This window comes from Passer domesticus, chromosome 6, assembly GCF_036417665.1.
Source record: "Passer domesticus isolate bPasDom1 chromosome 6, bPasDom1.hap1, whole genome shotgun sequence".
In the NCBI taxonomy this organism is placed as follows: Eukaryota; Metazoa; Chordata; class Aves; order Passeriformes; family Passeridae; genus Passer; species Passer domesticus.
Window position 1 is genome coordinate 17,124,833 of NC_087479.1, and position 12,071 is coordinate 17,136,903.

Below are 12,071 nucleotides of genomic sequence, written 5' to 3' on the forward strand. Positions count from 1 at the left end.
AATTTATTTAATTGCCAGTGCTGTTTTCTTGTGCAGATGGCTAAGTGGTGGGGAGACTCATCCTGCCCAGGGAGGCAGGGATACATGGCTATAACAGCATTCCTTTGTGCTCTGTGCTCTTCTGTTTCCAGATTTGTCTGCCTGAGCAACCTCTGCACCTCCTGCCCAGCATCTCCAGCACTCCAGAGCTGTAAAACCTGGAAATGTCTCCAGGGTTATTTGAGCTGAGTCATAAGTGCAGACTGCTGTGATGAGTGCTCAGCTGCTTGGAGACCTGGGGCCTGCCCTGAGTGCTGCTGCAGCTGCTTCCATCTGTGTCAGCGTGCACCTGCTATGTCATGCACAGGCAGGATGAGAGGGATGTAACCTCCTGCAGACCTCCTGGCAGGGTTCAGTGCATTCCAAAAGGACAAACACTGATGCTGGAATTAATGGTGCAGGATGTCTTGATGAAACAATACATACACGAGATCTTTTTCCTTCTCTAACTTGTTTGGAGACTTGTCCCACCTGACAGCCAGCACTCTGGACACTGTTTCAGTGGGGTTTAAGGGCTGGCTGGGGATAATGATTTGAGGACTTCATGGAAGCCGTGCTCAGTCTGTGCCATCACTGGGACAGGAGCCTTGTATAAGAGATTGGGTGTAGCATTTCCTGCCCTCTGAGAAAAGGCTTCTGTAAAACCAACCCTGTGACACAGATGCAGGTTTGTGTCACACCAAGTGTGTGAATGGGACTTCAAGGTTAGAAATAGCAAAACCTTGGGCTTTCACTGATTTCTTCTGGAAGGCATAAGAAAAACTGGTTTAGTGTTAGTGTGTGAGGCAATGTCTCTATTTAACACAGCAAAGTTCAGCTCACAGAGGGTCATTGTTAAACCCTCTCTGGAGGGCTGAATGCCTGTTACTGCCCTTTCTCATCTCACATATGAAACTGCATCTTCTGCCTTGAACAGAAACCTACCTTAAGAAAAGCTTCCAATGTTAAGGAATCTAAAAGACATAAGTAGAAGGAATACTAAAGGGATAACATTAAATCAACCATGTAATAAAAAAATCAGTTTCAATAGACATCTTGAGGGGTCTGTTGATAGCTCTGTTATCATGTCTGTGTAGTCCTTAAAAAATACATGACTGTAATTTTCATTATTGTAAGATTTTCACGCAAGATAATTTGTGAAAACCTTGCCATTCTGTTTTATATAGTTAAGGTTGTATTTTATTTAAAGTTCACACAAGGTCTTCTATAAGAAATGTACACAGCCTTATTACAGCTGCTCTGTGATCATAAATTCAATGTATAAATGTTTTATGCCTACCGTCAGGCTTCTGTTTATAATTTTTGTAAAGTTTTTGATGCTGGAGGTGCTAAATCTAGTGCCTTTACATCACCCCTAGACAGATTTGTACCTCTGTACAGTTTTTGTGTTACTATAGAGATAGAACAAAGTTAAGTTTTGAAATATCTTATTACTATTTTTGAACTTCATAACTTGTTGAACAGTCATTTAAAAGTTTTTATTTAGCCTTAAAACATATAAACATTTATCTAATTTAATAATATACCTTGAATCTTAAATACAATTTTTGTATTTAATACAAAATCATATTTTTGTTTTAGTGTGTTGTATGAAAAGGCACTTGTGCCTACATGTGCCTGGCTCCAAGACAACCTGAAGTTCTGTGTTTAAATGTGCTGAACAGCTTCTGCCTTGGTATGGGTAGAGTAATACTGATCAGCGGTAGTTCTGTGGACAAGGTTCATAACTGAAAAATATATAAAATGACATCTGAGTCATATATATATACACATATACAGAACCTTCTTTTTTGTTGAATAGAAACATTTCTTTTCTGTTGAATAGTCTACCTTGCTAACAAATAGCAGTAACTTCAAACCATAATTCATCTTGGCAGGATAATACTTTATCTGAGTCATGAATCTAATTAACACTATTTCAAGAGTTTGTTTGCAGTCATTCAGTCTGTGTAAACATAATATCCCCAACTATTATGGAATAGGAACATAATATTGTGTACTCATTAAGCTATAAGTTCATCTATGCTAAAATTTTCCTTTTTAAATCACACAAAGCTGCCCGTATTTCAAGAATTTTCAAAGGTTAGTTTAAAATTGCTTATTGTTACTTTATTGCTGACATATACAGCTTTTCTCTGGAATAAAGTTTCTTCTCTCTTTAGGGCTTAAACTATGGGAAATAAGGCATAAAATAATAAAGCTCTCTCAGGGGAAAAAAACAAGTGGTGCCTGCTTGAATCCTCTTGGTAACCTGAGCTTGGGGACATACTGTCAGCAGCATCTCAGTGGAGGGGATTTTATAAAATTAAAGCTCTTCCCTGGCTTTATATACCAACAATTTTAAGCAATAATGTCACTTGTGATTCAACTAAAGCAAAAATATCTCAGCTGTGAGTATTAAGCTCAAAAAAGAAAAGTAGAGAAAAAGAATCTGCAGTATTACAGACTGTAAGGAAGTTGGTCACAGATAAGAACTTATTTTTGATAAGCTGAAGAAACAGTATATGTGCAGGTGTGTTTGTGTGTGATTACATTTTCCTAACCAATTTCAAGCCTTATCTGGATGTCAGAGAGGAAGTTGGATAGCCATTGCTACCAGAACCACCACGTGCCAAGGGCCTCAGCATCACTACTTCCCAGGAAATAAAAACCTCATCCAGAAAATTAGTTTGGCCTGATGGTTGGATACATCAAACTAAAAGATAGATCAAAAGGACATGGCATAAAAGACAGTACAACTACTGCTTTAGTTCCTTGTAGACTGACAGAAAGCCCCAAAAAGTTAGGAATAAAGGAAAAAAAGCATAGTACTCAAGCAGGTGCTGCAGGGACTACAAATATGAAGCAAAGCCCGTGAGGTCACACCATACACAAAAGGCTGCTGGTATTGTGTGCAATAAGGATTTTGAAATATTCCATATAAAAGCAGAAGCAGATATTAACATTGTAATTAAAATTTCAAAACCTGGCAGATGATGACAGACAACATTATCAGAGATTTCAGTGAATATTCATCACTGGACAACTGGTTATGGAGAAATGACAAATCTGAGAGTGGTTGTGATAGGCATATGATGATAAACTTCAACTTTGGTTTTATTAACTCTGAATTTCTTATCCATTAATCTGTGTCTCAAAAGAGAGGAGTTCTGAAGGTGACAAAGAACCTTTTTTTTATATTTTGAAAGCAAACATTTATTCTGGGGTGGGAGGCGCTGAGGGATGGACACTTGAGGAAAAAGTCTGAGTTTTTCAAGCAATCACAGAATTACAGAACAGTCTGGGTTGGAAGGAGCCTTCGAAGATCATCTCATCCAGTCCCCCTGTCATGGCCAGGGACACCTTCTGCCAGACCAGGTTGCTCAACCTGAATAATGCTGGGCTTCTCCAAAGACTATATCACCTAGCAAAAAAAGCTTTTCTGGCACCAGGTGCAAAAATATCAAGACAAACTTAAGATACCATAATGAAGGAAAAAAAATCAAAGAGATGTGACAATGGGGTAGAAAGCACAGTCTGAAAACACTGAATTTTGTCTCAGTGAAAAGAGTAAGTCATTGCTGAAGCCATGTGCTGACTTCTATCCACACAACAGCAAGGTGTGTACCTTTGTTTTTGAAATGTCTGGCTTTTTCAAAATGTAAAAGGACTTGCTAAGTCCCTGGCTCGTGGATGTCCTAAATCTAATGCAAATGTCCCTTCCTGTGAGGCCAGAGATGGCCTAATGGCATCTCTAATGGCAAATGGCAGCTCTAATGACAAATGTCTGTAAGCCAAGCATAAATTCAGTGATCAAGCCTACTAACATGATTTTAACAGGTCCAAACATTTATGTAAAACAGGGGGGCCATTTGTAAAATATGACAGGGAGGTTCAACACTCTGCTACTCCAAATCCTCCACAGTAACTTTGGCTTGCTGTCTAAGTGTTGTGCCATTGCAAATGTAAAAACACCCACAACACAATACCTATTTCAAGGGCTGAATCTCTTCTCACCTATCTGGGTGATGATCAGTCCTGCTCTCTGTGCATCAGGCAGATTCCAAGTCTCAGCATTTGCCTTACCCACGCAAACAGTTAAACAAGGACAAGAGAGGCATGCAGAGGCGGGGAGAACTGAATGAGATTCCAAGATTATAGCAAGATGTTAAGGAGTAGTTAAAAGCTACAGAGCTAGGCACTTTCTGATATAACTGAACAAGTGATGTACTATGGGCATCCCAAAATCAGACAGAGGCTAAGGCAGGAAGGGACCTCTGGAGACTGGCCAGTCCAGCCCCCTTGCTCAGCAGGGCCTCCCTTGCACAGTAGGTGCCCAGTCAGATGGGAATTCATCCAGGGATCTCTGGCTTTCCAGTTAGATATTTAGAGATTTATGGAAATAAAAATCATATTTTAATGATGTCTAGAAACAGAAATATTCATATATGCAAAGATAAAACTGCAGTGAATCCTTTCAGTGAAACAGTGAAACTGTTTCTGAAACACTTTTGATTAAAGCTTAAATGGCCCATAATAGATTTTGATATCTTTATTTAAATATTTTTATTTAAATTATTTATTTCAAGAAATCTTTCTTTACTTTCTCTCTGCTTTATGAGATTTTTTTCTGCAAGTGGGTTAAATGAATTAACAGCTTTTGTTTTGTGAGCCATCCCTGCACTGCTGTTGGAAGTGTGAGCCATTCTAGAGAAGTTCTCCTCTCTGCTCAGAGGTATCTGCAGCAGCTACTATTTCCAAAAAAATATTTGAGAGCCTCCAGGGAAAGTGAGCTCTTCTATGATGACAATCCCTGAATGGAAGTGATAAGGCTGAAAAATATAAGAGTAAAGACTTTGTGGGTGAAATGTCTGGCTGAACTTTTAAGAGGTTACATGCACTCTGGAGTGCAACATCGTGTGCTGCTCATTTTCTTGAAGCCTGAAGGCTTTGTCCTGGCCTTCATGCAAAGGATCAGGACTTCAGAAAGGCCCATCGTTTCAAACATTAGTGTTTAAAGAAGGAAATACATTTTAAAATGCACAAAGATAAATTTATCACAAGAATCATCCTAGAGATTTCAGATTATTTTGGAAGATAGCTTTTCCCAGTCTTTGGAAGCTGTTAAACCTGGAAGCAGGAAGGTTCAGTGGCTGGCAGCTTATGTACAACACCCAGTTTTGTAAATACCCTTTTCACAGATGTGGAGTGGTTTACTTGATATTGTTAATGCTGATCAGTCAAATAACTGAATTTAATTAAATTGTTTTTCACACTCTGCTTATGAAAACAGTGAAGCTGAGAAAGCTTTTACTAGATATGTTTATCCAAAACCCCAGTTGTATTGCCTGTTTAATTCATTGAGTATTCTTCCAGAGGATGAAAAAAATGCCCAATTTACTCCAAGTACAATCTACTTGTAAATTTTAAAACCCTTCAAAAAATGACAAAATAAAGTCCTGGCTCTTTCTAAGAGTTTTGAAGATGTCACTTGTACTAGTAATAGGTTTAAAGGCTTCTGACCTCATAGTTCACAGTACTTATTCCCCAGCTGAACGGCATATTTTGCTTTGGAAAAGAAGCACATAATTAAATAACAGGATTTCTTAGGACTCTAGGTGTCCAGTGGCTAACTGTGTGAAAAGAAATCTGAAAGTTTTGAGGCCATTTATGAAGTCCTTTCTACACTAGAAGGACTCTGGGCCATCTTTTGTCTCTCTATAGTGGCTTCCTGGAAGCTAAGTCCAAAACAGTTTGCCATACATGAAAAGGCAATAGTGCTTTGATACAGCATAAAATGTACATGCTGAAAAATAGGTACAAAACCCTGTGCCACAAAGGATTCTCTTCTAAAATAAAAACTTGTTAGTGAAGTACTTCAAGAGACAGACTCTATCAGAATTGTGAAAGAAAGGTTTTTGAACTATACAGAAAAAAATCACCCAGCCAGGAGCTGAAGAAATTAATGCTTTCAAAGTCACAGCAACTTTTCTAACAGGTAGAGAAATAAGTCATATCTCCCAACGAGTTTTAAATGAAGAGGAAAAGATTATGCTTTTATGTGAAGCTTTCAAAAAATTCTCAACACATATGATGAAGAATGATGTAGACAGAGAAAAAATAACCCTGTTTCAGCAGCATAGGCAAACCACAGCAGCTAAATTCCCACAAGTGCAAAAGATAGGAAAAAACCCTAAAACCCAAACCACACCAGACTGTGGTCAGGAGTATAACATGACTTAACATATATTAACATAAGAATGTTGAATGACGAAATTAGCTGGTCCAGTACAAAAGTATTTTGTGAAATAACAAAAGGATTGAAAAAATTAGTTAGTAATTACTCCAAAGTACTTGGCTTTATCAAGGCTATTAGAGCTCCTGAGGTGCTGATACTTAAATGAAAACTATGGTTGACTTGGCGATGCCATATTTTGCTGTGTGCTGTATTGATACCTTCCAGGACCTTTGGGAACACACAAAAATCTGTATCACGCATACTGGTTTTGACAAAACCCACCAGTGTCCTTTCCTTTCTGGCCTCCTATAAAATGGAAATTGGCTGAAGTACTTTTTTGGTCAGTGTATTTATAAGTGTGTGTGTATATATATATATATATATATATATATATATATTTAACAATGTGATTTTAAAGTTTGAATAAAATTTTGCTTTTCTAGTGTCACAATGAATGTTTTCTAAAAAAATGGTTAAAGAAAAACTAGCAAAAACCTAAAACCTGCCACCAGCTGTTTTGCAGTCCCAAGAGTGGTGTTTTGCTTACAAACATGACAGTAACATTCTTTACCAGATGTGTGTCTGGGTTTGCTAAAATGTGGTTTTATATAATCTTGACATGGTTATGGCTTTATGATTTATCTTTTTCAAAATGCATTGCTAATAATTCTCCTAACAGAAGAACTGGAATGACAAGCTTTAGGTAATTCAAATGACCACTTGAGAGGAGGAACTTCATGAAGTTCACCAAGGCCCAGTGCAAGGACCTGTGCAGGTCAGGGGGATCCCAAGCACAAACACAGCCTGAGCAGGGAATGGATGGATATTAACCCTGAGGAGAAAGACCTGGCAGGGTTTGTGAATGAAAAGCTCAACATGACTGGTGACGTGTGCTTGCAGTCCAGAAAGGCAACCAGATCCCTGGCTGCATTGAAAGATGTGTAACCAGCAGGTTGAGGGAGGTGCTTTTGCCTCTCTGCTCTTGTGAGACCCCATCTGGAATGCTGTGTCCAGCTCTGTGGTCCCCACACAAGACATGGACCTGATGGGATGAGCCCAGAGGAGAGCCCAGAGTCGATCACTGGGCTGGAGCACCTTTTCTGTGAAGACAGGGTGAGAGAGTTGGGGTGGTTCAACATGGAGAAGAAAAGGTTCTGAGGAGACCTTACAGCACCTCCCAGTACCTAAAGGGGGCCTACACAAAAGCTGGAGAGGGACTTTTCAAAAGGGAATATAAGGATAAGACATGGAGGAAAGGCCTCAAACTGAAGGAGATCAGCTTTATATTAGATATTAGGAAGAAATGTTTTACTATAAGGGTGGTAAGACACTGGACAGGTTACCCAGAGAAGTTGTGGACTCCCCATTCCTGGAAATATTCAGGGCCAGGCTGAATGGGGCTTTGAGCTACCTGGTCTAGTGAAAACTGTTCTTGCCCATGGCAGGGGGATTGGAACTAGGTGAACTTTAAGATCATTTCCAATCCAAACCATTCAGTGCTTCTATGAAATGAAAAATTCTTCTGGTTAAGAAATAAAGCATCCAATGCTGTCCATATTAAAAAGCATTTAAAGTATCTAGTGCAAAATCAAACATAAATTCCATCCTTGTTTGAACTTTTAATGAATATTCTGGTAGAGCATGCATAGTTCAGGGAAAGAGGAATGAAGATGTTTTCATGAGTGAATAGCAAATTAAACCCCATCCATCTGAGTGAATGTGAACTGACAGATGAGGATATTAAGATGCCCTGCCATCCAAAAAAAGCTTTCTTTTGTATAAGATCTATTATTGCCCATATAACACTAATGATGAGGTGTCACCAGACAGAAGATCTGAAGATACTTGAACAACCTTTGGCTAGCAATGGCAGCTGTTTCATGTGCATGTTATAGCCAATTCATGTTCTCTTCCTTCTATCCTCTAATCTGCAGTTTTCAATATCAGGACTTTACAAGACTCACAACTGACAACATAATGTTTAAAGCTGAAGATGTCTTAGCAGACCTTCTACTGAAAACAGAATTCACAAAAACCCTGACACCTGGATTCAAGAAGTACCTCAGGAACTGGTCCAGTTGCTTGACCATCTGTGAGTGATTACCACATGTCCCACACAGAATTTGGCAGTGCAGAAAGTCTAGCAACACCTTCAGCTCCTTCCCAAATCCTGGTATGGGTGCAGCCCATAGATTATTGTGTCTGGTTAGATCTTCACTGAACAGGTGAGCTTATTGGAAGTCATATTAATTTCCATTTCCATGTCTAGTAAACTTGTCTTGAAAAAGACCTGCTGCTGGACAAAGGGTCCACAAGCACAGAAGATACCTTCTAACATCCACATCCAGTGACTGCTCAAATTGAGGGTGTACCAGGGGAATGGACTTTGGCCAGGCTTGCATCCCCAAATGGCATCACCTCCTGCTGTTATTGGAATGGATAGGGGACTAAGAGGATCATTGATCTGGCTTTGCTGGGAAGTTGTTTAGGTTTTATATGAACCTTGTTCCCTGCTTGCTCTGTGAGGATTTGCATGTTATTCCAGCTCTGCTGCACATTCTGTCCTTCCTCCCTCCCATCTTCTCCTTTCATTTTGGGTTAGATGTCATATTTCTGTTGTGTTTCTTAGCAAAAATTCAAGCTCAGAAAATCCTTTTTACCTTGCTTCATTACTTAATAAAGCATGTATATTAGAAAATAACTACTATGAAACTTAGAAACATCTCATTAATCAGCTTCCAGCATTTCATAGAGATTAAACATGACATACTTACTGACACAATAAAAACCAAAGACATGAGGGAGGCTGGGCTAACTGACATCATGCACATGAATGAATTTTGGGTACCTCCTCCCAAACAAGTTTTGATGTGAGAACCAACCTGTTCTCATGAAATTATTAAGGGATATTAGCAAACCAGACTTACTTTGCTGCATGTCAATTTAAATTTGAGAACAAAATTCTGTGGCTAAAAATGCATAGTTTGAATGGCAAATTACTGTATTTTCTCCCTACATTATTAGGGTACATATTTCTCTTCAACACAAAATAATCATGACTACATGTACTTCGGTTTTTATTCACAACTCAATTATGAAAACACACAGTGCTCTGTAGATTACCTCCTACATGTCTTGCCACAGCTGAGGCCTTGGAGCTTGTGGGGAAGAGGATGTGCAGTTCTTCCACTCTTGTCTTTCTACAAAACATTCACAGTTTCAGTTTAAGACTTTGTCATTTTTACCTTGGAACTACTGTGTCTGAGGAGGTCTCTAATGATTCAGGCAAAAACACCGTTTGCTTTGCAGCCCATTCAACACATGGAATTATTTTTTTCAGGGATGCTGTTCACCTCAGGTTTACTGAAAACATCGATGCTTACAGTATATTTACTTTTTGTACATTAGAAAATGCAACTTTTAAAAATCCCAAACTTCCACTTTTTATATATCACCATAAAAAGCACCCTTTTAAGGAGACTGTACAGTTATGCTTATTTTAGCACAATTTAATATTGCTTTATTTGTTCTACTCAACAAGTTCTGAGGTTTTATTACGGTATCCCCCAATTAATTTTATTTTAAATAGGCTGAAGTGACTGTTTTTAAGCTCAGCAATGTGAGGGCAGGTAATTCGGCATAGTCATACTTACTGATGTGAGCTGGTGTGAGGAAATGACAGATTTATTCCAGAGCTGTACAAGTAAGCACATGCCAACACAGTCTGCTCAAGGATCAGGTCTTCCTCAACACAATGATACCAACTGGTAGAGTACAGATATCTTTAAAAGTGAAACGTGCTTTTCTGCTTTGGCTTGTAAAATGTGAACACATACTTTTAAAACTCCTGCTTTTCCCATTTTACACAACCCTTTGCAGCAGTGTTCTCTTTAGAGTGAGCCAAAGCATAAGGTGCTGCCTGTACTGATCCCTGAGAGCTGGGTCAGGCACACAAACAATTCAACAGGCTGAACAAATTTAAAACCTTAAACCACGGGTTCACTGCTTTGACTGTGAGGGTATATTGTGAGTAAGATTTTCTACCCACTGCACTGGCTAAGGAAAATCTAGGTTCCCACTACTGTTTCCATAAGGTTCTCTTCCAACATTTACACACCTGGTGTGTATTTTCCAAGTCTCTCTAAAACCCATGCTCTACATGACCAATAGGAATTCACATTCCCTTTGAGAAACTATAATATACTTCCATTTCACCATGTTTATCAGAGATCTGCCAAATACACTTCCTTTCCAATTTGTATTTGGTCATGAGAACAGCCCTAGCTGTAAGAACAGTAACAATATAACTCCCTCCTATTAAGATAAATTAAGGATAATGCACACTAAATAAGAAAATGAAGGCATTATTACCTTTGATGGGGGGCAGGCTTGAGGATTTTGAAGCCTCGATGCCCAGTTTTGAGCTGCAAAACTATTCTGAGTAACAATATGCCAACTTCAGCTGTTCTTGATCAGAGATCTTGCCACATCCAGCCTCATTAATTGCTGTTTCAGTTCTGCTATTTGGTTAAATGGAATTTGTGTAATCTGATGGGTCAAAAGCTACAGATTGATGGTTTCACAAGAACAAGAATATGTTGGGGATGAAGGAAGAAAAGAAAGAGAATGCAGAAGGAGCTTGGAGTGAGGATAAAAGACCTTATGTAGAGTGCAGATCTGAGCCCAAACATCCCAACAGCAACATTGAGAGATGGGGATTTGAATCTCTGGGGACAGACTTGGGACATGCTGCCTCTGTATCAGCACTGGGCACCTTATACCAAATCCTTTATACTTTCAGGTGATGGCAAATTTGAGTGCAGAACTCCAGTGGATCTCAGTGTAAGTGGATCCCACCTAACAAGTTCGCTTGAGCCCTGTTGCTGCAGTTCTGCCAGCATTGCCACATAAATACAGAAGTTGTTAGCTACGCTGATAAAAAGTTATAGCTTTCTCAATTTACACTGAAATTTGATAAGAATTTATCTCAGTGGCAATGGCAGCAGAAGCAGCTCTTGCCCACTTGACCCTGGCACTGGCTTTCTTGTGCCAGTGCGGCTGTAGCCTCACATTGATCCAAAGAAGTTAAAAATCATAGAATGACTTGGGGTGGGAAGGACCTTAAAGACCACCTCATTCCAATCCCCCTGCCATGGCCAGGGACACCTTTCACTAGAGTGGGTAACTCAGAGCCTCATCCAACCTGCACTTGAACACTTCTGGGATGGGCCATCCACAATCTCTGAGCAACCTGTTCCAGTGCCTCACCACCCTCACAGCAACAAATTTCTCCCTAATACCTAATCTAAACCTACTCTCTTCCAGTTTAAAAATGAGCCTTTTGTCAGAGTATTTTTATCCAGTCCAGTCTTGATCCAGCTAATTGCACAATCCCACAAGAAGCAGGCAGGTGTGAGAGAGGAGATGGTTCTGGGTGTGGATGGGGTTTGGGACAATGGGGTGCAGCACTGGCTCTGAAGAACATCAGGGATAAGGAAACACCACCTCCTAGTAGGTAAGTGATTCATCAAATGCTTTTGGGGCTGGATATGCCACCCTCTCTTTCCTGGAAACTCTTGCTTTTCTAGAGGCATGTTTCCTTCCTCACTCCTGCTTGCCAGGGGAGGCCCAGAGAGCTGAGCTCAGCCAGTGCTGCCGCTGGCACTGTCAGAGCTCCTGTCCTGTCCTCCAGGGGAGATGACAGCACTGGGGGCCTTTTCACATGGGTGTTGCTACGGGCAACTGTGTACAGGAGAACGTAGGCAGAGGCTGAGAAACCCAGGGGGATGGAGCAGAGTAGAAACAACAGCCCAGC

General features: G+C 39.8%; 1 protein-coding gene across 2 annotated transcripts in view; it reads right to left on the reverse strand.

The window, feature by feature from the left end:
* KCNK13 (potassium two pore domain channel subfamily K member 13) overlaps positions 1-12,071 on the reverse strand; it is a 47,663-nt gene that overhangs the window by 6,564 nt on the left and 29,028 nt on the right. Inside the window, exon 2 of one of the 2 annotated variants that reach the window (XM_064423610.1) lies at positions 9,380-9,456. The exons of the other annotated variant lie outside the window; for it this stretch is intronic. Within the exon in view, the coding sequence (XP_064279680.1) occupies positions 9,380-9,456 (77 nt within the window). The remainder of the gene's footprint in view (positions 1-9,379; positions 9,457-12,071) is intronic. 2 annotated transcript variants of the gene reach the window in all.